A 27,294-nucleotide genomic window follows, 5' to 3' on the forward strand; every position below is an offset into this window, starting at 1 on the left:
TTCTGGAGAGAGGACAAAAATACCTTTCCCAAGTTTCAGGTAGCTGACTGCCAGCTCACCAGCAATGCCCCTTKTGCTAGATTATGCCACTACGTTTACACACCACTACTCCCTTGCCTTCAGCTTATAACCGCAGGAACATCCACGCAGTCCCACAGCCACCAGGTAGGACAGGGTCCAGCAGTAACAAGTTAATTAATAATTGCAGTGATTGGGTGAGTGTGTCAGGACAGAATTTGGCTTACTCAGACTTTGCTGGGTTATGCTGCTAAAAGTTAAAAATAGCAAAGATAATTCTAATCATACTCAGCAGATGTAACACTGACTGTACCCTGTGAGCAGGTCAAGTGAATAGATGGAGAATCATCCGGAAATCTGTAGCACCATACCAATTTATTTCTTCATGAGTCATAGATAAATGGTCCATACTTGGAAAGACATCTTTTCAACATGACCACTTACCTCTTCAGTAAAATCTGATGACATTTGAGTCAATGACTTTAGATATACTGCTGGGCCTGTTAAAGTTCTTGATTGAATTACTGAGTTCCCAATTGCCTCTTTGGGCTGCCTTGTCCTTAATAGATGCCATTTCTTTTAAATTCGCATTTAATTCTGGAGGAATTTGCATACTTCCAGCAGTTAGAAAATAAATTGCTGTTCAGGTCCTCTTGAGAACTGTATGTACACTCTGTTGGTAAAAAGCATCTGCTTTCCTACACTCACATTTTTTTTTTCTTTGGAAATGTGCAGCCTTCCTTCAGATCATCTGGTGTGCATGCTATTTGCATACTGAATTCTCTGTATGCTTGAATTTTACCTTAAAGGCAGTGATTTACTTTTACAAGGTTAGAGACAAAGAACTTATCAACAACGCTCTTTGTCATTTTAACCTTAATAACAAGTAACAAAGCTTTTACATTTCTGTCCAGAAATGTGTTTTTTTAAGAGAAAATACCACAACAGATGAAATCAGAGGCTATAAGGAAAACATACATGGAGCTGCTAAAGGCATCAGGAGCAATACTGCAAATAGAAAATGTAGGACTCATTAGCACAGATCAGACTCAACTTCCATCTCATCTGTTATCATGTCTCCAAAAAGGGCCAGAAATTATTCTGATTGTTCAGTCCCTTAGAGAGGTCCRGCATGCTACAATCAAGCCTTAATTCATAAGACATCTTTCAGAAGCAACCAACTAGTACTTCTATTCACATAATCAACCATTTTAGTTTATAATTATTTAACTGGATCTTAACAATGCTTTTAAAATTCACTACACATGCTATGCTAAATCTTAACACAGCATAACTCTCCTACCACTCTCTTTCCACCCTCTACCAACTGTCCAGCATCTTGAATGGAGTTGCTGGATTAGTGATCCTAGCAGAAACAGGGACAGAATCCTATGGGAATGAAGGGATGGATAAAGCTTTTTATGAGGAAGGAAAACAGGAGCGTAACAAATAAATCTCATCAACTGCTTATATATTGTGAAGCTTACATAGAAAGTGGGATACTGAATAGTGGCAGTGAATAGAAAGCCAGGATTACAGGGCAAGGATTTCACTGAGCTACATGTCTTTGCTAAGTTTCACTTCCGAGACTTAATATTGCTTTCACCTTGACTGAAAGAAAAGCTTATACAATTTTATACTGAACAAAGGATGAGGGAAAAAATGGTTGGAAACTATCATGAATAATTCAGACTTCGGACCCCACATAATTCTTGTCTTGTAGGTAAAAAGATCATAATGTCAGGTTTGACATAGAATCAAACAAAGTTTGTATTTTTAATTAACTCTTCAGATATTTCCAATTAATTAACAGAAAATCTAGAGTGAACATAATTAAAATGTATCTGGTTTTAAAATAAAACTCACAATCTGCTGGTCAGCACCAGGTTTACTGTGTGAAGTACGGACGTATATGCCAGATTTGAGAAAATAAATCAGCATTGCCAATTTTAGGTTTTCATTTGCATGGGGAAGTAATTTTTTGAATGAAAGCATAAAGACAACTTGGTTTGTACTGTATCAGTCATCATGATAATAAATAGGCAAGTACAACTTTTTGCCTTAGCTCTTAAATTTTTCTTATGGTTTTGAAAGATAGTATAACAGAGTTTAGCTAAAATAGCTAATGTTAAATCGGTATGAAACATCTTGATATTTCTAGAGCAATAATGATGATGTTCTCATAAGGTGCAGCTGTGCCAGCCCTCTTGAAAGGCGCACACATCTAAGAGAGGAAGGACAGTGAATAGGAAGGAAAATAACCTTAATACTAACCCCCAAATTACCTCATTACCTTTGACTTATTCCCTGCTCAAATTACAGCCACAGCTATTTCCTGGTCCAGAACATGCATCTACTTTTTTTGGCCATGAAAATTACATATTGGTGTTAAGGGTGAAGGGAACAATACGAGTATCAGATGAATTCTTAAGGTGAGGAGACTGGTGAACTCTTACACAACAGTTAAGACAGGGAACCTGTTTTAAACAGTAGTAATGGAGACAGGGCAAAAAGGTTTAGCTGGAATAGTCCTCCAAGGACTTGATGAGGAGGAGAACAGAGTGAAGGTGAACAGAAATAGCAAAACAGAGGCAAGGAAAGAATAGGTTAAAGGAAAAGAGTCTGCGGCCTCAAAAGAAACGGAGAGATGGAAGAACAAGAGCAGGTTTGGCAAGTAGGACTGAGCAGTAGTATTTTGTCTTTTATAAAATATTAATGGTTTGTCTTCATTTCACAGAAGGGGAGGATAATTTTTCATTTACTGATGGAAGGAATCACAGAATTGTTGAGGTTGGAAGGGACCTCTGGAGATATTCTAGTCCACCCCCCTTGCTCAGAGCAGGGCTAACCAAAGCAGGTTGCTCAGGGTTGTATCCAGTTGGGTTTTGAACATCTCCAAGGACAGAGAATCCATAACCTCCCTGGGAAACCTGCTCCAGTGCCTGACCACAGTCACAGTAAAAAAAAAAGTGKTTTTTTTTAATGTTTAAATGGAATGTCCTGTGTTTCAGTTTGTGCCCACTGCCTCTAGTCCTGTCACAAGGCACTGCCGAGAATACTCTGGCTCAGAGAGTCCTCTGGTCTTCTTTACTCCCCCCAACCAGGTATTTACACACATTGATAAGATCTCCCTCAGCCTTCTCTTCTCCAGGCTGAACAGTCACAGCTCTCTCTTCATATAAGAGATGTTCCAGTCCCTTTATCATCTTTGCTTTATCCTTTGCTGTACTTCTTCCAGTAAGTCCATGTCTTTCCTATACTGGGGAGCCCAGAACTGGACACAGCACTGCAGATGGGGTCTCACCTGTGCTGAGGGGAAGGATCACCTCCTTCAGCCTGCTAGTGATGTTCTTAATGCAGCCCAAAACGCTGTTGACCTCCCTTGCTGCAAGGGCTTAGTGCTTGCTCGTGTTCAACTTCTTGCCCATCAGGACCTCCAAGTTCTTCTCTGCAAAGCTGCCTTTCCAGCAAGGAAGCCCCCGCCTAGCCTGCACTGGTGCATGGGGTTATATCCCCAGGTGCAGGACTCAGCACTTCCCTTTGCTGAACTTCATGAGATTCCTGGCAGTCCATTTCTCCAGCCTGATAAGGTCCCTCTGAATTGCAGCACAACCACCTAGTGTACTAACCACTCCTCCCAATTTTGTACCATTTAAAAACTTGCTGAAGGTGCACTTTTCCATCATTCAGATCATTAATAGAGAAGTTAAACAGTATGGCCCCAGTATCGACCCCTGGGGTACACCACTAGTGACAGTTCGCCAGTTTCAATCCACCTCATTGTCCACTCTAAGTCTGTACTTCATCAGTTTGTCAATGAGGATATTATGGGAGAGAGGGTAGAAAGCCTTGCTGAAGTCAAAATAAATAATACCAACTGCTCTCCCCTTGTCCACCAAGTTAGTCATTTCATTCTAGAAAGCTATCAGCTTGGTCAAGCATGATCTCTCCTTTGTAAATCCCTGCTGACTACTCCCAGTCACCTTCTTGTCCTTAATATGTTTGGAAATGGTTTCCAGGATTATCTGCTCTACCACCTTACCAGGGACTGACGTAAGGCTGACTGACCTGTAGTTACCCAGATCCTTCTTCTAGCCCTTCTTGAAGACAGAAGTGATAGTTGCTTTCTCCCAGTCCTCAGGAACCTCCCTAACTGCCATGACTTTTCAAGAGAGTGGTCTTGCAGTGATATCAGGCAGCTCCCTCAGCACTTGTGGATGCATCCCATGGACTTGTGTATGTCTGGTTTGTTTAAATGTTCCCTCTACCAAGGTAAATCTGCTTTGCTCCATAGTCTCCTACTGGCCTCAGGTGCTTGGGATTTCTGAAAGCAAATCTTACTGGTAAAGACTGAGGTGGCAGTTCTGGACACTGTCAAAATCTTCTGCAATTGTACAGTAAAATACACCAAATCGGAAATGTTCTAGAAGTACTACTGCAGTGGTGTCTCTGAGTTTGGATTTTAAAACAATCATTGTAGAGTACACAGAGAATATGCTTGTATCCTTACCTAGAGGAGTAGCTATTGTGATCTTGGCAGCAGTATAAGGAAAACTATCACGCCTAGTTAATACCTGTTTGGAGTTGATCTTCCCTTCATTTTAATCCATTCCATCTGGTCAGTTTAGTATGTTTAATCAAAGTTATTTTGTCAGCCTTTAGTTAAAAATGAAAAAAGAAAGAAAAAAAATAGATCACAGAAGTACAGACTGCCTGATCTAAAGCTCAACCCCCTGATATTTTATGAGTCTATTATATCTTTACATAACATAAAATACTGATACTGACAGGCAGTATTGCCACAAAAGGTCTAAAGATTTTTCCTGTGCTTTTCATACCTGATAAATGGCAGAATATGCCACTTAAATGGAATGACAGGCAGAGATTTGACCTGCTGTAATGTGCCTTTCCATTTCTACCATACCTGGGAACAATGAGACAGTTTAACTCCAGAACTCTTCTTTCCTAGGTATTAAAAAGACAGCAGGAAAAATGAGATTTCCTGTAACATCAGAGTAAAAAAGGATTTTTGTTGTCTTTGTTGATATTATTCATACACTAACTTGGGCCCCATTTTTGCAAAGGTTTACCCACATTTAACTTCCAGCATGCAAGCATTTCTATCAACTTGTAAGTGTACATATAAGTTTCTGAGGAGAGCAGGCTTAGCTATCTCCATTTGAGCAGTAATGTACCATTACGCCTTGCTTTAGAAATACCATTATGACACCTTTGCCTTCAAAGTAGTGTGAAAATGCTAGAAGTGACAGCATGATTCTTTCCTTTCAACAGTAAACAAGCAAAACAGAAATATGGCCTCAGGTCTAAAATAATTTCAACAGAATCATCAGGATCAGCTATTAGTGATGACTGCACTTTGTGGGAACAGCATGGATTGTCTGGCAAGCTCAGATTGTTGTGGGGCACCTATCTTCTCTCCTGGGTATCAGATCAGGTGTTTTCTAGTTTGTACCCATAATGATAGCTGGATTTCTGTTCTGAGGATGGTTTTACTTAGAGCATATCTCAGCTCTGAGCAGCTCCTACCTGGTATGAAATTGAATGACTAAAAAGTTGTGGCTTGTGATGCAGCAACCTATTGGASCAGTGGTGTTGGCTAATATGGTCTTCAAGACTTGTTCAGAGAGGAGAAGAGCAGAATATCGGGGTGATAGTTCAGTTAAAAGCTGAAGTCAAGGCCTAAAAAGTTCATGTCAGTATGACAGCAAGGATGCTAAACTAGCTTATCTCGAGTGGCATCTGCAATGTGCTGCATCTCAGCTGTGTTTCTACTGCTCAAGAAAGGGAGAAACTGAAGAAGCACTTCAGTGGGAAAGCAGCGTCCCCTCTGCAGTCCTCCTGTGCCTGCAGCCCCATGGCGGAGCAGCCCCCGGTGGGAGCAGCCACTGCATTTTTGTTGTCTAGGGACGGTGTGCTGTAAGCAGCAAGGTAGGTATCCCCCCACAGCATTACTGTATAGGCAAAGGCAAACTATCTGGTGTGATAGCATTTGACAGCCATGTATAATCGTTCCTCATTATGTTTACTTTGCATAGGTCACCCCTTGTCATGTAAATTTTCCAGATAGGAGTAGGATAAACAGGAGGAGAACAGAAATTAAAAGGTCTTACTAAAAGGTGAAGAGCATTTTCTCCATCTAACCAGATGCCAAAGTAAAAATAACATCCCTTGTTACCTCAGCAGATCCATTTACTGCTTTAAATTTGCAGTGCCTGCTCCCCTGTTTTCCAATTCACTCACAAGCTCCCGCAGAAAGATCAAGTTCCCCTTGAGGATTCTAAACACATAGCAAGGCCAGATCTTTCTTAGGCAAATACATAAAAGAATCGCATGGTGCCATCTATACATTTGGTGTCATGAGTTTGCCTCTCTCTATCACACCAGCAGCACCATTACCAACAAACCAAGTTCCAAAGGAAACACAATGCTGTGGTGGCGAAAGACATGTCACAGCTAGCAGTGATCTGTTCCAGCCAAACAGGTGACACTTGTTATGACTTTAATTCCACAACAACAAAGCCATTTCCCCATCCCATAGAAGTGACTTCTCTCATACAAAGGGTCAAAACCTGATGATAGTAACAGTACTGCAAACCCACTGAAGGCAATTTATTTCTTCACTAATATTAATGCGATAAGAGTTTGGCCACCAGGGACTGTGATGCCATAAAAGATGTGGCAAACAATCATTACATTTATATGAAGAATGAGTACTATATTAAATTTGAGTTAAATATCAAATGAAGAATGTATTAAATATTAAATGAATATTCTACACACGTATTATTTGTTGCGGATAAAAATAGCTGCATATATGGTTGACAATAATTCATCCACCGTTTCAGAGGCTCGATGTCCTTTAGGGAATGTCACAAATCCACACATAGTCCTGACTGCTGGATGTTGTATTTCTGTGTAGTATATGGACCTATGAATTTTACTTGCATGCTGCTGCTAACTTGTACATTTGTTACTATACCTGATAACTGAAATCCTACCTCTCTCTATAGTATGAAGATCATTGGTTTGGGTGTATAAAAAATTTTTCAGTCAGCTTTGTGGCTCTACCTTAATGTATCTCTCACGTGAGATAACCTCCTAGAAGATGAGGAAGGGGACAAAAATGCACATGTTGGAAGCAGGGGTCTGAGAAACCCCTGAAGCATTTTATTAAAGTTTTTCCCTCTCTGCGCCCTTCTCATGCCTTTCTCTCCCTCTCCGCTTTCCTTGATGATAGTCACACCAAGAGTGAAATTTTATTTTAAGGCCACCTCCAGATAGATGATGGTCATACATGTTTGTCCTTGGACAGTAATTAAATGCAACACTGGAAGGCTGTATTGCACTTCCTTCCCCCTCCATAATGCTAAACTAGTCCCATAACTGATTTGACATTTACTGATTGAAGATTGTGCAGTGGAACATGCATTTAATTTGTGCATAAAAGGTTACATTAGAAATTACTTTAGGAAAAAAATTACAAACTGCAGCACAGGTTTTAAGGGCATGATACTTTCCCCCAATTTCTTTTAATGTGATGACAGTGAATTTTCCGTCCTAAACAGTCTTCCTGTGTTCATGTTCCCTTGTGTGACTTAACAATATTATCAGATTAACTAATCTGATGGCATAGTTACTGTTAAAAGACATATTCTACTACAAAAGCATCAGACCCTGGAGGACACTGAGATGAAGAGTTTTATTATCCCTAGTAACTGACATTCATAATCACAATTGTTTACTCTTTAAGCTGAATAAAGTTCATTAAATAACCTTTCCTTTATATCAAAATCTTTTCTTTGTTTAGACAGATGAGAACAGGTTGTATCTCTCAGGACTGCATCTCTCTTCACAAGTCATGTCCTTCAATGCAAAGACCTTGAAACCAAAATCAATCAAAAGCATAAACTATCCTTCATCACTTCAAGCCATTTCACTCAAACCAAGATCAGATATGAGGGGTTGTTAACAATCATACCAAAATTCCTTAGTAGGGCATGAAAAGGATAGTTAAAATGGCCAAAAGGTCTTTGCCCCTTACGTTGCCAAGAGATTCCCAAGAGGAGACACTTTTTCCCATAGAGAGCTTCCCTGAAGAGTTATGCTTAATAAAGTAATAAAAAGCTTATGCTTAATAAAGTAAAAAGCTAGCTGTATTCTGGAGGAATTTTTGGAAGCATACAGAGTATTCTTAAATGGAGCTGTAAATCACTTAATTAAATATGTTAACCTGCAGCAGTGATTTCCAGACATAAATCATTTTAAGAAGGAGGCCATATTTTAATCGTCTACATAATTTTACTATGTTCTTTGACAAAGATCTTCCCTTAAAATTTTTTTCAAAATGGAGTGATTTTCCATCCAAGGTAATTTCACAAAGATTCCAATATTTTCTCAAGCCTCTGTAAAATCTTAATTTCAAGATTCACCTGAAACTTCACATGGAGACTTCAGATCTCACAGAAAACAAAACCAAAAAAAATGCATTTGGGAAATTTCAAATCACAGTAAGCTTTCTCCCTTGAGTGCCAGAACTGCTTTGGTTTGGCACTGACAAACTATGCTGCAGTACTGTCCTCACTGGTATCACCTCCTTGATCTGCTTGTCCTCCTCCCTCCCTTCCTCTCAGCAAAACCCCTTTTCAGCTCAGGCACTACCAGAAGGTCAGCAACTATGAAATCAAGGGATTTGGGTTATGTTCCTGAGCTCACACAAACTTTTGGTGTGATGTTGGACAAACTACTTGGGTCTAAAGTGCTTCAATGGACCCTTGTCATCAAACTTCAACCATCTTTTTGATCACACTCATTTAGACACCTTCTCTGTGGATTTCTAGTATTCTTAAAAATACCCTACCTTGAAATTTTCTTGAGAGTCTTGTAGTCACTCTTATTGTAAATTTGCTGAGAAATTTTCCCCAAAGTTCAAATAACCTTTTTTAAAGACAGTTAATTTGGTAGTGTATTTGTGACTCTGCAACTGGATTAAAACTTCTGTTTCTCTACATGGATCTTCCAAAGAATCCAGAGAAACTGAAATTCGTATTAGCTGATAAGAAAGGCATGAGCACACAGAGAAAGATCCTCCATATTGCATCGTGTCTACCTACTGCTTCCGATAAATTCTAAAATACTCATCATCTTTGCATGTCACCACTAGTCAACGCCCAGTGAGAAAGCAGCCTTTGCTGCTTAAGCCTCGGTTTGCATCGCTGAGAAGAGACAGGTGCTTCTGCAAACCTAAGAATGAACAGGCACCACTGCCATCTCTACACTGATATTCTAGGCAGCCCAAAAGAACAGAAATCCCTGTTAACTGCTCAGATGGGTTAGCTTCTTGTAACCATCACATACTTTTCACTGACACACAACCACCTTTTCAAAAGATATCAGTATTTCTTAGTCAATTCGCCTTAGGTTAGAAAAGTTAAGCAAATGAATGCATACGCTGTACTGTTAGTGTTGGTTGTCTCTCCCCAGCAACATTCATGGTTACATGTCCTTCAATGCATAATGCAGCCAGCTCTTATCCCAGAGCACTATGTCCATCACAGTAATATCCTCGCTTCCAGCATCAGATATGTACTTCTCACTCACACCGCCTCCTTGCCCATTGTCAGCCATGGGTCCTGCCGTTGCAGAGCTGCAAGTCCATATCAAATACATCAAAATCAGCACTGTCAGAATTGAATTCCTGACCAGCTTCTTCACTAAGATGTTTCACAACCTCTAAAGCCATCATCCCAAAGACCATTAACAATAGTAGTCATACATTTATTCACACTTTTCCAAACCTTCTACAGGAATCACAAATGCTTCAGCACTGTCATACAGTTTGAAGGCATATCCACATTATTAACCAGCAGCTCTTTAGTGACCTCTGCATCATGTGCTTAATGCCTGCAACACGGGAGAGACGGTGTCTAATCGTCCCTTTTTGGTTCTAAAAACTGTGAAAATATATGTTGAAAGTTCTTAAGAGTACACTCTTGCCATCAGAGACAAACATGAACAGGCCTCATTTCTTCTTCTCACATCCCACAGGGAAAATTAAACGCATTTGGTCTTAGCTGCATACAATATGAAAGGACGCATATGTGTCAGGGGACATTAGGTAAACTGAGGCACACAGTTTTCATTTTAAGAGTGTACACATTTCCCATTTTCTCCACACCTCCCATAAGCATGTAAGAGCAAAATCCCAGCAATAGTTCATGGAATTGAGCAAGAGTCCTTGGAAACAGAATTTTGCTTATGTAAAGCATTACTGCATGTCAGGATCACTTCAAACTATTATTTGGATATAACCCAGAAGTGTCACAGTAATTCAGTCCCAGTGCTCACATGAGAATCTTTTGGAAGGGGTTTTCTACTGCAGAGCACCGCCTTCAAGCAGACTGAAAAACACTGAACAGTAGCCATTCTGTTTTTCCTTTTGAGCATTTCCTTTCCTTTTTAAAKATCCTATGAAAATAAGGAAAAAAATTCAGTTCAACCTCCTCTAGGAAAGGCAAGGTTACTTTTTCTCATACTTTTTGTAAATAGAATTTTACTGTGACTGGAATTGCATTCAATTTGTCCTTTTCAATGCTTTGAAAGAGTTTGAAAGGTTTATTCTGCTTCACTATAAACAGCGCTCTGCAATATCTGAGTTTCCCATATAACTTGGTGCATAAACCACGAACCTAAAGAGATTATGAAGAGTTAATTTATTTTTACTAGGCTTAGTCTATGCAGCAGCAGAGGCCTTTTTACTCATACAAGGTAATAAAGTTGCAGCAATATTTTTCCTTTCTGATCTTTTACAAGCAATTTCCCAGGACAGGAGATACACAGGGTATTTTTAAGGGCCTATGTATATTGTTGATAATTTTATTCATTACATATTTTGGAGAAACCAGCTTCCAGCAGTACATACTCCCTTATTCCTACATATGCACACCCATGGTCTGACACAACACATGATAAACTTAATATAGTAACACRGGCATTTTTTACCCACTGGGAACATTAATTTCATCTTAAATTGTTCTGCCTTTTTTTATCTCACTGCTTGAATGCTCTGAGATAAATGTGTAYGTAAAAGGAGAGGCTTAGGTGATCATTTGCAGGGCTTTTACCCCAGGCAGAGTGAGAGGGGTAGCTCTAACCCACCCCAGAGAGGCCAGGGGATTTCTGCACGGTGGGATAAGAGAAAGGAATCACATGCAAAAGTTTAATTACAGGCAGCAAGTGAGCTATTTGCACTGGCATGGGTACTTTGCCATATTAAGGCCTGATTCAAACCCACCTGCAGCCCAGAATGAAAGCAGCATTGCTGCAGACCATGCCTAGGGACTGGCTATCCCCCGGGGAGGTGCACAGCAGCATCCGGGCTAAGAAACAGAGACGAGTCCCCACTCTGAAAATCTCGCCATTTAAACTGTAGTGTGATAGCGTTGTACGAAATGCACTTGGGAACGTCTTGGTGCATGAGGGGCCCTGAAAAGCCCCAGTGGCTCCTTTCCTCCCCCAGACATGGTGATTCATACCACACTGGAGCCATTAATCCCGGCTTAGTCAGCTGTGAAAAAGACATACGCTCTTGTGTGGCTTTCCTTTTACTGCGTTAGGACTTCTTCCCTTGGAAATGAACTTATGAGACACCAGAACTATCATGCTGTCTCTGGTGATGTATAACGCCTGTTTGCACAGTGGTATTGTACTAGTACTATTCATTTTGATGCTGTGTTTCCTTCCTCTCCCTGCAGTTGGTTCATCTGAATTGTTGCCAAGATGGTTGCCTTGGAAACTAATTAAGGAAAACCTTTGGTTAGAAGCAGAGTTTCAAGCATTAAACTATTTGAGAGACAGATGCAGAAATTAAGGTAATGTCTGCAAAGATGAAAGAGCTTATCCTTTATATGGAGAAGAAAGAACTACATTAAAGGCTAGGACCGTAACAAAGCAACTTCTATACAACACTGATTTTTAAAACCTGGAAGAGATGTGCGAGTGAGGGATTTAAAAAATCAGCCAGTGACTTAGCCAATGTGAAAAAGATTCTCACAGCAATTAGGCATGGGGAGACAGACAAATACATTGGGACAAGCAATGTGAGGAGCTCACATGTCAAGCAAAAGCTAGCTAGCTTTCCAGAGCACCCCCTTTCCCCCAGATATTCTGCATCTTTAACAGATTTCTGGTGAATGTTGTTTTTGCAAAGTACCAGTACCTGAAGACCAGGTCCTTAGCCCACAGGCCAGGAACACCGCAGGAAGCATCAGTACGTACATTTGCTTCCAAAGTACATCAAATGTGGGAGTGAGAGGCTATCTCAGAACGACCCTCAGGCTCGACTTTCTGCTGAGACTGTCAACAAGAGCAACAATTAGTGGCAGCCACAGGAGGAGTGCATACCATGCACACGCTGGCCCGGAGAGGGCTTTGTGAGGGCAAACACAGGCAAATTCCTGCAAGGAGAGGCAAATTATGCAGCAAATGGTGCCTTTAGATCTACCTATTAATTGAAGTTCAAAGCAAATATGTATTTCAGTCTTTCAATGAGTACAATGGTAATAACTTAAATATTGCTTCCAGTTAATTCAGGATAACTGTGTTGACTCTGTTTGCAGCAGTGTAACTAACAAAAGATCTGCATTTAATGACAATGTGGAGGTTGACATATAAATATACGTTTAACTGTTTGCATAAATGCATGCTGCAGACATTGTAGTGAAACTATGCAAAATATCAGAAGTAGATGCATGTGGCAACATTGGTGTGTTCATTTGTCTCCTGAATTATCATAAAATATAAAATTAGTAATTGTTACTATCAGAAAAAGAAAAGCTCTAATGGGGACTTCAGGTTTGTATGCCTTTGGCATAAGAAATCAGAGTTGCTTGGAAGTGGTCTTCTACATACAGCAGCATGCACATTTATGGTGGGACTTTTAATATTAATTATTGTTCTTACTGATCAGATAAATTTAGAACTTTGTTTTCATGTCTTTAAAATATTTTTAATTTCAGACTCTGTTAAGCTTTGTGTGCTGTTACCTCAGTCCTTCTGTGGGATGACTAATGTGCTGTTAAAATCCTGTCACTTGGAATCTGCCTTGTTTTATGAAGTCTGGATGGTGGCTTTGGAGAGACATTACTATTTACAAGCTGGACACGCTATCGCAGGAATGTGTGAAATGCGCTATATGTGGGGTAGATTAACCCAAGATGTTGCTTCCCTCTGCTTTAGCAATGCATCTCTGGCTCTTCATTAGTTTTGTAGTTGATAGCAGCAGGCCCTTTAGACAGATACAACTGCTACTTTTGACTTATGCTCATTTTTACTTACCTTCTGCTAGCTCCAGTCCTGAGGATGACTGACCAGAATAATTCCCCTTTTCTACTCACACGCCCATATAGACCTGTGAGCTGCAGAAACCATCCGGATACAGAGGGAAAGAAGTGACCTCTCACTCTGCTTTAGATCCCATTTGAAACAATACTCATGGGCACCTAATGAAGAAACGTCCTAAATTTTAAGTTTCTAGTTCACTGGGAACACAAAAATGAGCTGTACCAGTTTCTGAATGACGTGTTACACAACCCTGTACATATTAGGTACTCCCCCGGTGCCTCAGCTGGGCCCCCTCGTGCTCAGCACAGCTCCACGCCGAGGACAGCACCCCGGGGCTGTGTCCAGCCCGTGGCTCCCGGCCCGTGGAGCTCAGCGGGGCTCCCTGCTTCGGCTGTGCTCGGAGCAGCGCAGCAGCCTCAGGGGACACGGGAGCAGCGGGGTTCCTAAGGGAAGCAGAAGCTGAAGCTACCCACAGCTCTGCTCCTCCTTCAAGCTTCCCACTGTGTCTATAGGCTGCTATTATACTAATAATTTCTAAAGAGAATACAGGCAAACCCACACAGGACTATCTGTTTATAATGAAAAACACACAAAACAGAAAGCATACACGAAAGCAGCGCTGATTCTTTGCTTACATTTTTCCGTGTTGGTTTTTTTTTTTAATGAATGTTGTGGGCAACCAAATGCTGCAGTTTTGTCTTTGTTCTCATGAAACCCCAAACCTGAAAGCTGCTGTGCAGTGAGCACACTTCCCTGAAATCTGAACAGCTCCGCAGAGGGATGCAGCTGTGGCTGCACTGAAAAGCTACAGAGTATCTTCTTAACCTCAAAATTTCAGATTCAAAGGTCAAGTCACAGACAGCATTTGCACCGAACAGAGTTCAGTCAGTCAGATCAACTTTCTTAATCCTATGGATGCTTTACTTGAAGATTTTTTTTTAGCAATTTGACTGTCATTTTAAAATTTTGGGGACTGCATTCTCTACTACAGTATTACTTCTGCTTTGTGAGATGCCTCCATATAAAGATTGTCTTGGAGCCTAACCTTTATGACGACGTTTAGAGATAGTGTCCTATTGATAAAAGCATACAGACTCTGGAATAAACAGGTCTTTTGTAAAGTTTCACTGTTTTGATCCTGAATGGAGTTTCTTCCTCCTTATTTTCCCTTAGGAGATTTACTTCTAAATGGACACAAAGTCACTCTAGTCTGAAATACAGCTTGTTATTTTGGGAATAAGAAAAACATATTTCTGAACTCAAAAACATGTCTCTAAATGCACAGCCGAATAGGCTAAAGCCTACTGTTAGTTCTCAGAACAAAATGTTTCTCTGTTTATGAGAACAAAATAACTTTATATCTATCTGTGAAGGAATATTGGAATATTTTAGCATCAAGGGACAAGAAGTGTGGGGAGCTTATGAATTTTGCATGAGATAAGTGTTGCTATCTGCATGCTTGAGAGGCCACTAGATGATTAAAGTGGATATAGTTTTGCTGTGCAAGGAGGGATATAGATCCACATGCTCAATGGTTATAGAGCTATAGGGCAAGCGAAGAAACAGATGGTGACTAAGAGAATGACTATTAATTTTCCTGCTTCCCCTCACTCTGCAGTTGATGGGACAGGACCAGAGGTGATTTGAGCAGGGTGTCCACCTTTAGGACACAATGTGGGACCAGTCWCAGGCTTTTCTAGGTGGGGAATGAAAGCAGATGTGCTGCAGAGTGAAACATGGCACAGAACAGGTTGCTCAGGAAGAACAGGAGTTGGAGAATTCAGCTGGGACATCCTCTTTCCCCTGCATTATGTTTACATACCAGGGAGACATGAGAGAGAGATCCTTTCCTAGGTACTAGCCAGCCCTGAGAAGAGACATGTGACAGAGAGCAGCATATGTCCCTATGTTTTGGAAACATAGGGACATACAGATGTGCCAGATGCTAAAGGCATAAGGAATATTCAAGGTCACTGTCTCACATACCCATATGCTGCTGGAGGAAGGTACAGAATATTCCAGCGGGACCTGAAGCCCCTGAAGAAAATCCTCAGATGGGTAATTGACTTTGGATTAGCCTACACTTTTGCAAGCGAGGTATATCCTGGTTCAAGTTGGTTTAAAAAGGCATCAAAGGAAGAGAACTGCACTCACTGACCAACCTGAAGCAGGAGAAGAGGTCACTCTTATTTAACCCAAGCACTAACACAAATCCATGATATGTGGTTGCTGGAGCACAGGACTGACAAGCTTGCAGAATGGCCTGGCCAAGAGCCCAAAGGTCTGATAGCAAACTCAGCACGTGCGTAGACTGTTTATTGGTTTACAGGATGCTTCTTTCTGCTGTGATTTTTGTTCTCAAGTAAGTTCTATTTAAGCTTCTGAAGTCCAGGGTCAGTGGCAAATACTGCTGTGGTCCCCGAGGGAATGAAAGGGCAGGTGCCAGCACATCCCCACAGTGATCACAGCGGCACCTGCTTGGAGGGAGACACTGCTCCCAGAGGGAGACACCTGCCTCTGTGCCCTGGAGGGGGCCAAGGAAGGGAGAGGGATGGCGAGGGGCTGGGGCCCCCACGGGGCAGCCCACACCAGCCCTCGGCTGGGACAGCTTGCCCACTGGGGCACTGCCGTAACGGGCAGAGTCGTGGCTTCCCCTGCTGGGGAAAAGCTCTTCAAAGCTACCTGTGTGCTGCTAAGGCGCTCAGATGTCATGGCCTCTAAGCTGAGCAGACTTTCTAGACTCCATATACTCCACACAAAGCACCAATTTGACTTTCTAAACCGCAAAATATCCACTGGATTTGAAATATGCAAATCAGAGTTATCTTTCCCCTTGATGGGACGCTATCTGCGAACACAGTTGGCTATAAAGAAGACAACTCACCGCTCCCTGGAGTAAACCAGCTGGACAGTTTTAAGCACTGCACACGCTTGTGAGATTTTTTTTTAACCATCCTATGACAAGGTAAGAGGTAAGCAGAGGAGATGGAAGGAAAAGCCTAAAACCAATAATTGTGCAGCTTTTCAGCTTTCAACCATTATAGACTTTCCCTGCAAAAACTGATGTTATTGCTCAAGTCTCGGATTAAAAAAACAATTCTCTGGAGGCTGCTGCCAGAAGATATTTTTATCATAAGAGCCACCAAATTGGGATGTGCTTGGGCAATTCTTTGTCAAGTGGAACGGTCCCAGTGAAATCAATGGGACAATACTCAAGGAAAAGTGCTGCATAGCCAGACTCATCTTGTTAGACTGTGCTTTTTAAGACATGATTAGGACCAGAATATTTCTCTCAGAAGGTGCATGCTTGGTTTGCTTTACTTATCTAGCTTGTTTTATTTCATAAAAAAAAAATCCTGAATCCATTTTTGATATTGCAAATTCAAACAATTTTGCTTATGAGTAGCCCCAATGAAATTAAGTAGAAATTGTCACATTGTATCCATGGATCAACATATATGACATAGTATATATGTGTGAAAATGCCTGCAGGATTTGGTTGCAAAACAATGAATTGACAGTATTTAACTTAACTGCTAAAACTGATTGATATAGTCCTAAAATCCAGGCACAAAAAAATTTAAAGATCGTTTAGATATATTTGAGATAATTTAGGATAGGGATTATTGCACAATTTCATGGAAATAAAGTTCAAAAGATTGACAATGCACATAACAGAAAAAGACTCATTTAACAGTACAGAGATGGGCTATTTACAAACTGATGACTTGAGGAAAGCTCTACCATAAGTTTGGGGAAACTTGGAGACCCCCAGTAACAAATCTTTAGTTACATGGATGCTAACCACACTGATAGAAAGCTGAATCAAACATTTAATAAAATTATAATCTCACAAGATTTGAATTTAGAGTGGCTGCAGAAGAAAAGGGATTGCCAGGGTTTTATTTACTATATGGTTTGGGTAGCACATGGCTCTCATTTTAGTCACTGGAATGGTTCGGTATTCTTTTCTCTCACTTGCACAATATGAGAGAGAGAGAGAAAAAAGAGAATAAAAAGAAAATCAAATTAGAAAGCTCAAACAAAAGGCCCATTCCCAGCTGAGAGCGGGCCCAGAGCACACGTGCGTATGTTACGCATGCACCCAAGTTACAGCTTGGCTCATGAGTGGTCTCCTGCACCATTTTCATGGTGCTCACCATATTGACTAAAAATTACAGTGGAAAATGCTACAGTACATATTAGCATTACTACCATACTAGGTGTCAGAGTTAAGGACCAGTGCCTGCTTGTGCTATGCTCTTTTGAAACAAGCACCTTTCCTCCCTGTTGCTCTTTGTCACCGGGACCTAAGGGACCTGACTGAGATGCAGAGACTCAGTCCCCACAGAGCGGCCCTCAGAGATACACCTCAAGGCTTGACTGGAACGGAATATTCTCTGAATAAACTCTGTGAATATACCTTTTGCAGTTCCCAGAGCTTGCTTACGGCAGTGAGGTCAACTGGCTACCAGCTGACAATACAACATTTCTAAAGGATATGCTAATGCTTCATGAAATGTAAATGTTACTTTTCAACTATTCCATAGTACAAAGCCAYAGTTATATTTATGAAGTAGCAAAAATCAGAGAGTTTTTCAGTCTTAAGTGAATTCCCACATTCCCAATAAACAAGCTGCGTGGCTTTGGTTCCATACCAACAGCGGCTTGGCTGGGAGGCACAGGCAGCAGGGAGCTCCCTATCTGCTGCTACATCCCTTCAAGCACGTTCCACAGCACTGACAGCGATTCAGGCTGCTACTCAGTGGGACACACACGTGGCCCCACTGAGCCATTATCAGCTTTATGGAAGCTAGTAGACCCATGGCTCCTACTACAGCCTGATCCCTGTATGCACAACAGCTCAGTCTGACACTCTGGGGAGCACTTGGGTTGGCCAGGGGATATGGCCCTTCTCCTGGGGCAAAGCACACACCAAGAAGGCTGTGCAATGGCAAAAGTCACCCATCTCTCATTCCCCACAGTGAAGGTGTTCACACTCCATCACTCAGAACTGAAGTCTGTCCACAGCATCAATGTGCAAATTTATCTGTCCAAAAGTGCTAATGAACAGTTTGGACTATCAGCTGAATTTACCATTAACAATATATCCATTTGGGTCAGTTCTCTTTTAACATGATTCAGTATTCCTTTGCTGGCTTTTTATTTTTTGTTTCATGCTCCATATTAACAAACTGCAGTCCCTACAATCCAACAACAAAGTTCAGTCCCTTGCAAACCCTGTGAGTAGCTCTGATGCCAGTAATGTTGCTCTGGCAGCTCAGGTTTTAGGATCTAAACCTACTTAAAAATAATTCTTCATTAATGTTTGGAACAAAAATATTGCTGAGACATTTCCTGGTAGGTTACATGTAAAAGCCGCCACCAGGTATGAGCATCATTCAGGAATGTTAATTTTACTAGGTGACTGGCCAGTTGTCGGGGCTCATATTTTAATTACATTCCAGAAATGGACAGTTCCAAAAACATTAACGAAGTCTGTCACTGTCCCGAAAATTAAAAAACATACCTGTTCCAAAATGGTGTTTATTCTTTCTACTTCACAGTCGATTAAATATCTTTTTTCTTGTCGCCTGTCCATCTCCTCTATGATTCTTCTGAACTCCTGAACATCCTTTATGCTTCCTACAGATCTGGCTGTCACTTGCCAGTTGTTCTGCACTGCTGCTTCCATAATCGCCTGAAGAATGGAAAATCCTGTAGGGGGAAGAGACAATGTAACCATTTAAAAACAAAACAAAAATAAAAACTATTTTGAATGTTTTACAAGGACTTCACAAAAAATTACATCATCTAAAGGAATACAAATTAGCTAATAACCTGCAATTGCTTCATTACTTGAGAAGGCAATAGCGTAGGGACCAGTTTCTTATTTCTGCTATGTCGCTGCTAAACTCACTGACGTCAGCAGAATTGTTTGGCAGTATATTACTGTGAGGCGGATCAGAATCTGTCCAATATATCATATTATGACCCTCTCAGGGATGTTTATGTTTCTGCTGGGGTTCATGCCAGCTGAGAATAGGAGCTTGCAGCCATTACGTGGGCAAAAGTCCGTAAGTTTGAAGAGCTGGACAGAAGGGGCAATTTGCCTGTGCAGACTGCAGTAATGGGTCATTAACTGGCAAAGATCCAAGCCTGCATACAAGAATGCCAATTAAGTCATTGTACTGGCTATTGGAGCCATGAACCACAGGAGAATATTTTACTGATATTCACTTTGATTTCAAGAAATGTTTTTAAATCTGGAGCGTAGCAGCATTAACTACACTTTCAATGCTAACATTAAGGTAATACCAGCTCATTTAGCAGCTTCAACAGAGCAGAGAAGCAGCACGGACTGAACAGAGGCTGCTCAGTGGGACATTTATGCTAGCAAACAGCACTGCACTCCTGGTGAACAACTGTGCCGGGGCTGCAGACTGAACTCAAGCAAAGTGCCTAAGTCAAGGCTGGTAGCACTGGGAATGGTAATCTTAAAGGCAAGCTATGTAGGAGTCAGACATTGATTTGCATCCATTTCTTACAGTATTTAGCTGGAAATTTGGTGAACTACCTGTCTTGATTCAGAAAATTCACATTTTTGCATAGTCGTAATTGTTTCCAATCCGGAAGGATGCCATTCAAACACCGAGTCCATCGCCCTCGGGCACACAGAGTAGTTTCCAGTGGAGTTTCTTTGTACAGAAACTTCCACGTGAGCTATGTTTCTGTCCAGATAATTTGCCAAATTTTCAGTCCAATCATTTAGTCACACTGTGGCCTTTCTTATCCACAGCCAAACTTGAGAAGCTCAGATGTTTTTACATACACAAACACGTGCATAAACACACGTGGTCAACAGATCAAATTATTTATTTGTGTTCTGTGTTTACCAGTACCCTGTGCTTCTGAACCTGAAAAGACTTTGAGCTATGCAGGAACAAAATATTCACTGTTTTGAATTACACCAACAGCTATTCTCAATTCAGATGTCATTCTAGGAGTACCCTGATAACAAAGACCTTGGGCTGGAGTCTGATCTCCCTTACCCTGCTGTAACTCTGCAGTGACTCTGTGAAGCCAGTGGAGTTACTGTCCATCACTACTGATACAAACAAGGAAAGAGAGAGACTTCCCCATTGCTAGATTGCAGTTAGACTATTATAATTTACCACGTGGCTTCCCTAACTTTCACTGAAAAGCCCTCACTTTCTCTACACAGCCTCCTTGATTTTCCTTGTACGACTGCACTTTACTATCCTATGAAAGGTGGTAACAATTAATATGTACCATGGTTAGGAATTCTTTCTGGCACCTTCTTTCCCCGGAGACTACTGAAAGGGAGGCATTTACATATGTATAGTACAATGAACTCAGTCTTTCTTAACATCATATTTTACAAAAATGGCTGTGATGTCAGTGACAGTATTATGATTCTGTTACACGCAGGAGGAAGATCTAAGGCTAAGATATTTGGTCAGCTACAAATGAAGAATTATGATGTGGGAACATAAATACCATTAATGGAGATTTACAAATGCTTTGTATATAAATATGTGCTTTTTAAAAAATGTGATTTCACTAAGCAAAGAATATTTACAACTTTGTTTCATCATTCTTACAGTGTGTAAGTATGAATTTTGAGTTTGCTCTAAACAACAGAAAACAGTCCGTAAGTATATTTTTTCACTCAAAATTGAACAAAATGGTTCCACAGATTAGAAAAAACAAGACACCTTTAAAAATCTATAGCTCTATTATCTGTTAGTAACATATACAAAACTTACAAAATGTCTCAAGGAAATAAGTGAACATGAATATGCTGGAGAGCAGATGCCATCGCTTGACTGCCAGGCATCCTGGTTTCAGTTAAAATTCTTTTAGCAGAGCTTGTTTTGTCAAATTTTAAATATCTTACAAAAAAGCTGGGCAATTTTCCTAATTCTGTGCAATTGCATGTTTGTGTATGTGGGGAGGTGTTTTTGCATGCACGTGTATTAGTCAGCAGTTACCATTTCAAGAAAGGGAAGAGCAAGGTTACTCAACAGCCTTTCTCCTATCCACAAAAACAGGATCACATCAGTCTCAGCATGAAAAACTTCCAGGGCTTCCTCATCATTTCTGTCTTCTCTACCTCCAGTTTCTCCTTGTCATACTGAATCTTTACAGTCACAGTTGCTTTTATCCTTGTCATTTCTTGAAATCCTCCCTACGGTTACTGTCTGTGCTGTGTCAGCCGTCCTCTTTGGGGCCTTCTTTCTCTCCCTTCCTCACTGGGAAAAGACCCATTTGCCCCTCCTGCGATGACTTGCCAGGCTAGTCCGCTAACGACCTTTACGAACCCCATTCCCCTTGCTTTACTAAAGCACCACTCAACGCTCATGCTTTCAGGGAGGCAGCACAGTCGTGTCTTTGCAAACACGTGTTCGCTGTTCCCGACCTCTGATATCTCTCCATGCCTCTTGTCTTCAGCACCACTTACTACATTGTTACCTATTATGGAATATTTATAAAAACAACATGTTCCAGGCTTCAGCTGTACTTTACCGTTAAGAGTGCTGTTACATAAGCAATACAATCGTTTAAATAAAAGCATCATTTTATCTTTAAATGTGAGCTTTTCTTCTTCTTAGCATAACAACGCAAACCATGACAATTCTGCAGTTCTGTTAGGGTAGTAAATGGGAAATTATATTCCCTATTTTGTGCATGTCAGTGACCAGACCTGTGTACTGAGCTTTTCCATTTTGTACCCTCCACTGAATACATTGTGTGAATGTGTTACAAGAGCTGCTGGTCCCTGAGCGCCCTGGAGATGCTGAACTCTCGTGGGCACCTCTGGTCTCACCCACCCAAAAGGAAACTAGCCAGCCGCTGCAATTATCTCCATTTCGTAGTTCTTCTGTGGTCTGCATCGGATCTATCCCAAAAGGTTAAAGGACTGATAATTCACCACAGGTCTGTGAACGAGCCATTCAGGAAAGGCTTTCATTGATATTGTTGCTAGTTTATACTACTTCAAATGTTTCAAGTAAGAGCTAAGCAAAGCTGGAAAGCATCAGATGAGGCAAGAAAAACATTTTCCTTCTAGCTGATGACAGCAAGGAGATAGTCTCAAAACAGGTTCATCATACCATTGCTAAAATTCAGAGGCTGTATATAGAGTATATATACATATATATATATATAGTATATATATAAACAACTGGAAAATTCATTCAGAATCCAACCTGATCTTTTGAGCCCTTTTTCTCAGACACACCTGGGATGTGGGAAAGGAGCAGGATAGAAGCCATATGCATTTTTCTGGAAATACAGTTACGGATGCTAGCTCTTCTGATGGCACCACATCCCTTCACTGCACTATGTTATTAACACGTCGGCATTGCTGATTCACAGATACGTCTGGTTGCATGATGGGGATGTCCATACTTGTCAGGTCACATAACAGACCCAGATTACATTTTGGTCCCTTCTGGTCACCTCCTGGGGAGGGGATGCACCTGTGGTCTTTGAATGCAATCACACAAGTCAATCTGACTTGCACCTACTAAGAGCTTAGACAATGCTAGGCTTAATATTCAGACGTATCAATGTATGGCTCATACTTAAAATATTGATGATTTAAAAAACCTAACCCTCATCTAAACAGCCTATAATATGACTGGGCTGCAGGCAACTGTACTAATAAAACTAGAACAGAACAAGTGCCTAGTTTACTATTTGGTAAACAAAAGCAAGCATTTTGAATTTTGTTGACTGAAGCTTGCAAAGAGGGGAAATATTTACTGTAAGTTTCCCTCAAAACAAGGAAAATACTATTTGTTATTATAGCTATCTCTGTATTTTAAACAATCCAGACAGAACTACATCCCAGGCAGTTCTCACTGCAGCCAGACTCAGCCACAAATACACCCAGTATCTTCACACTTCTGACAGGGAAGCAAAGCCTGCATCTTAATCTTTCAGATCATTCCTTTGAAACAGGCATGTCTCAACTGACACTACTAACACAGGTGAAGAGGACATTTCACTCATTTTCATCTGTCTATGAAAACTCACGAGACTTTTCCCACATCCCTGTAAGCAAAAATTGTCCATCTGAGCAGCTTGCTCAGCCAGACAAAATTCTACTTACTACATCACTGAAATTATTCTTGTTCAAATAGCAGCAATCATTAATGTGTCATGAGTAGTGACTACACTGGAACATCTGTAGCATCACATGAGAGTCCTTGGAACTGGCACTGAAGAACTTACTGAGAAAAAATTACCACCAGTGTAAATCACTCCTTTTCTGAATGTTCCAGATAAGAGTTTAGATCCTTGAACTAGAAATGAAAGAGTATTTGCTTGCAGTCCTTCTTTCTTTTGCCTTGCCAAGTACCAGAGATCTTTAAGGGGTCTATTTTCCTGGAATGCAGCATGTTTGTGCCAGCTGAATGGACATCAGTGCTGATCTGAATACTTGTGTTTTGAACCATGCACCCGTGACATGATCCGAATAACTAAGACGTGGGATTGAGAGTCAACTTCAGGCATTTAAGAGTAGGGTCATGACTGACAAGGGCACAATGAACCCAGCAGAGAGGAGGCCATCAAAGCAAATGCTTCCCCATGCGAAATACAAATTCTATGATGCCAGCTTACACTTTGAGCCTACCAGGGGTCCATAAATTGAGATACAGTTGGATATTCTCTGTGCTTGGGACTGAACCCAGCACTAATTTAAGAGCAAACAGATAAAAGGATTCATCTAAGCATGTTAGGTGTGAGTAAAAAAAAACAATCAACCAATCCAAAACGCTACCTATCATTCAAAATCCAAACATGTCAGTCAGGCAAGTATGCTTTGCATAACAACCTGTCTCTGCTTAGTAATTTTATAGTTGGGGAGCAAGCAAGGAACAAGCTGCTAAATTAGTCACCGGTAAAAGATGCAGCAAATGACTAGTACCCTGGAGTGCTCTTTTAGTCTAATACAATTAAGTTCAAATTATTAAATAAAAAGCAGAATACTTGCATTCCATCCACTTTTGACCTATCTGGTAACCTGCATGTGAAGTGTTACTCTCTGCTATTCTGGTAGCAGACAACCTTCTAGACCAAGTAGCAAACACATTCTAACATTTTTTTCTTCTGCTTTCTCTATTCAGTAAACCTTTAGTCTCCCCTGTACATATATTACTGCAACCTGTCTACACAAACAGATATGTCAGCTTGGTTGTGTGAATGTGAACTTGCCTAGCTCTAAAGGAGAATTTACAGGAACCTTCTGGTCTGCATTTGTTCAGGATGGGATATAGCTAAACATGCAGGAATTCAGATCTGCTGAATCTGAGTAAAAGATTTTTAAGTGACTGTTTCTGAATGCAGTTCACCTTGATCTGTTCTTTCACTACAACCTTGCATCTAATTTGCCCCTTCATTTTACTGAAGTTTTAGTTCAGTGCAACTTCAGTGCTTTGAATGAAGCTGTGCCAGTGTAAAATGAGAGTAATGTAGTAAGGGACCAAGGAGTACAATAATCAAGGGAAGACATAAAGATGCCACCAGCAATGCTGTCACTTCTGTAAGGGGACTTTTACACACGACTTTCACAGTAATGTGGGAAGGCCTCTTGGAAAATGACAGATAGGTATACCTCAAAACAATAATACAATCCAAAGCTTACGGAAAGGGCTGAACTCTAGTTCTAGCTTTGCTGTGCAGATCTTAATTTAAATGTTTCCAAAGGAATATTAATATTTGGGTGATTATAGATTTCTAGATGTAGAAGGGGAACAGAACAGATGAGATGGGAACTCTCTGAAGGAAAACATAATAGGTAAACATTGAGGCAGAGAAGACAGAAGAGCTAGCTCAGGAAATCAGAGGAAGGAATAATATTTTGAAAAGTGGCAGAAGGTGAAGAGAATTGTGTTGCCCAGTGGGCCTGGGCTGTAGGATTCAGTAAGCTGACAGAGGCAACAGGGAGGGTTCCTGAGATCTGGAGGACATGGGCCTAGGGGTAATGGAAGAGAGCCTTCCTAAAAGGAAAACATTTTTACATGCAAACTGCAAAATGGTAAAGCTACTTCAGCATTAAAAACAATTAACTTTTGAACTAAATAAAAATAATTAATCTGTTTAAATACAGAGAAACTTCATTCATCAAGCTCTACAGTGAGTCCAGGGCTTTGTCCCTCTCCAGCATAAATAGAAGACCTGAAAGCCTAATGCTATGCAGTAAGCACAGTGCTAGCGCTGTCACAGAGTGGGATGCAGACCCTGGAGATCAAGTCCAATGACATTCCTTCCTGACATCAATTTCACTGAGTGCCCTGAATTACACAGCAAGGCCACACTTGGAACACCACCAGCAAATTCAGAATAACCCATTTGTTAAGTACAGTCCCACAGTCTTACTGGTCTCAGGAAACTAATGCCATAGCCTTAGTACAATACCTTAGCCCTGTCTAGAGGCAGCCTTCCGTAGTGGCTTCATTCACTTCTGTTCACCTTCATGCACTTCTATCAGTTGATCACACTGTTTTGGAGCCTGAATTACTGCCTCTGGTAGGGAGCAAGCTAGACTGTATCCACATCATGCTCTGCTGCCTGCAAGAGACCAGCCTTCAGCTGAAACGCCTTCAAATGGTATAATCAGATAGAAGTTTCTTTGAGTAGGAAAGAAGAAATCAAGATAGATGAATATATTACTAAAGACTCTCTTCAGACCACCAGGGTTGCATTCTTTCATTAGTCCGGTCCACTGGCTATTGAAGAAACCAGGTCTGCTCACCCTGGATTGAAAACATTTCAGTCACTCATAACCCTCTTAATCTCAGATGCCACCAAAGTTGGCCTAAGTGAGATGCTTTAGCCTTAATCTATCCTTAATTTCAGGCACTTTTGGAGGAAAGTCACAAACGTTCTCTTCTTGTTGAGAAAGAGAGACACTGTGTGTGAGTTGTGTCATTTTTCTGTGCTTGTAACATGCACATAAATCAACAGAAGAAAATACAGACATGAAATTGTATAAGGCAGCATCCTGTGGGTATCATTCACAACCCTTACCTGCAACAGAGAAACTGAAAGAGAACAAAATCCCAATGTGTTGACTAGCACTCAACTGATGAGGCTAATTACTGGATGTTAAAAATACATATCTAATTGTGTTTACATATTTATCTCAGTAAAAAGATTCTAATTAGGAATCACAGAGCTAGTAATTATCAGGCTGGATAAGAAAACCTAACTTGCCTGCAAGACAACTGATACATTCTAGGAGAAGCCAGTTCTCAAAGGCAAAGCTTACAAAAAACCACAGTCAGATCATGTGCGAATGTGGTAGAGACATGGTGAATCCAACTTCTCTTTTGGTGACAAGAGTGACTATCAAAGGGGTATGTTTGGCTTACTGTATCACTTGGAGAAAAATGGAAAATGAAGAGCCACGCTGCACAGAACGCAAGAAGCATGTGACCTGCAGTGTGCAGTTCGGTAACGGAGCCAAGCKGTTTAACTACCTCTTCAAAGCTTGGCTGGGCCTGGTCCTTGTCCGAGTGAGGTGGCACAATGAAAGCTGCTCATATATATAATGCTAAACCTAGCCTTCCTATTGGCATGAATCTGGCTATATGGATTTCCTTCCTCTCTTCAATTAGCTTGCAGAGCTCCTGACATATCAGTGCCTTGATGACATATTTTAGCCAAGTTTCATTATTTCAGAAGTACATCATACGTGGGCCTGGATCTCACACAACTGAACAGAGTGATCTACACTTAACACAAAGCAGTGTACTTCCTATGACAGGTTTTTGCATCATTCAGTTTTTAGAAATTTCTTATAAAAACATTAATTCTCTTAACAACACTTAGCACTTAAATAATACCCAAAGCACTGCAAATTAACAGATGTATTGTCAGCAT

At 40.8% G+C, this 27,294-nt stretch overlaps 1 protein-coding gene across 1 annotated transcript in view; it reads right to left on the reverse strand.

Annotated features, from left to right (window-relative positions):
• Positions 1 to 27,294, reverse strand: part of GRIA3 (glutamate ionotropic receptor AMPA type subunit 3) — a 154,888-nt gene that overhangs the window by 67,545 nt on the left and 60,049 nt on the right. Inside the window, exon 5 of the mRNA XM_026089538.1 lies at positions 18,908 to 19,095. Coding sequence (XP_025945323.1) covers positions 18,908 to 19,095 — 188 coding nt within the window. The remainder of the gene's footprint in view (positions 1 to 18,907; positions 19,096 to 27,294) is intronic.

This window comes from Apteryx rowi, unplaced genomic scaffold (genome assembly GCF_003343035.1).
Source record: "Apteryx rowi isolate R43461 unplaced genomic scaffold, aptRow1 scaffold_82, whole genome shotgun sequence".
Classification (NCBI taxonomy): Eukaryota; Metazoa; Chordata; class Aves; order Apterygiformes; family Apterygidae; genus Apteryx; species Apteryx rowi.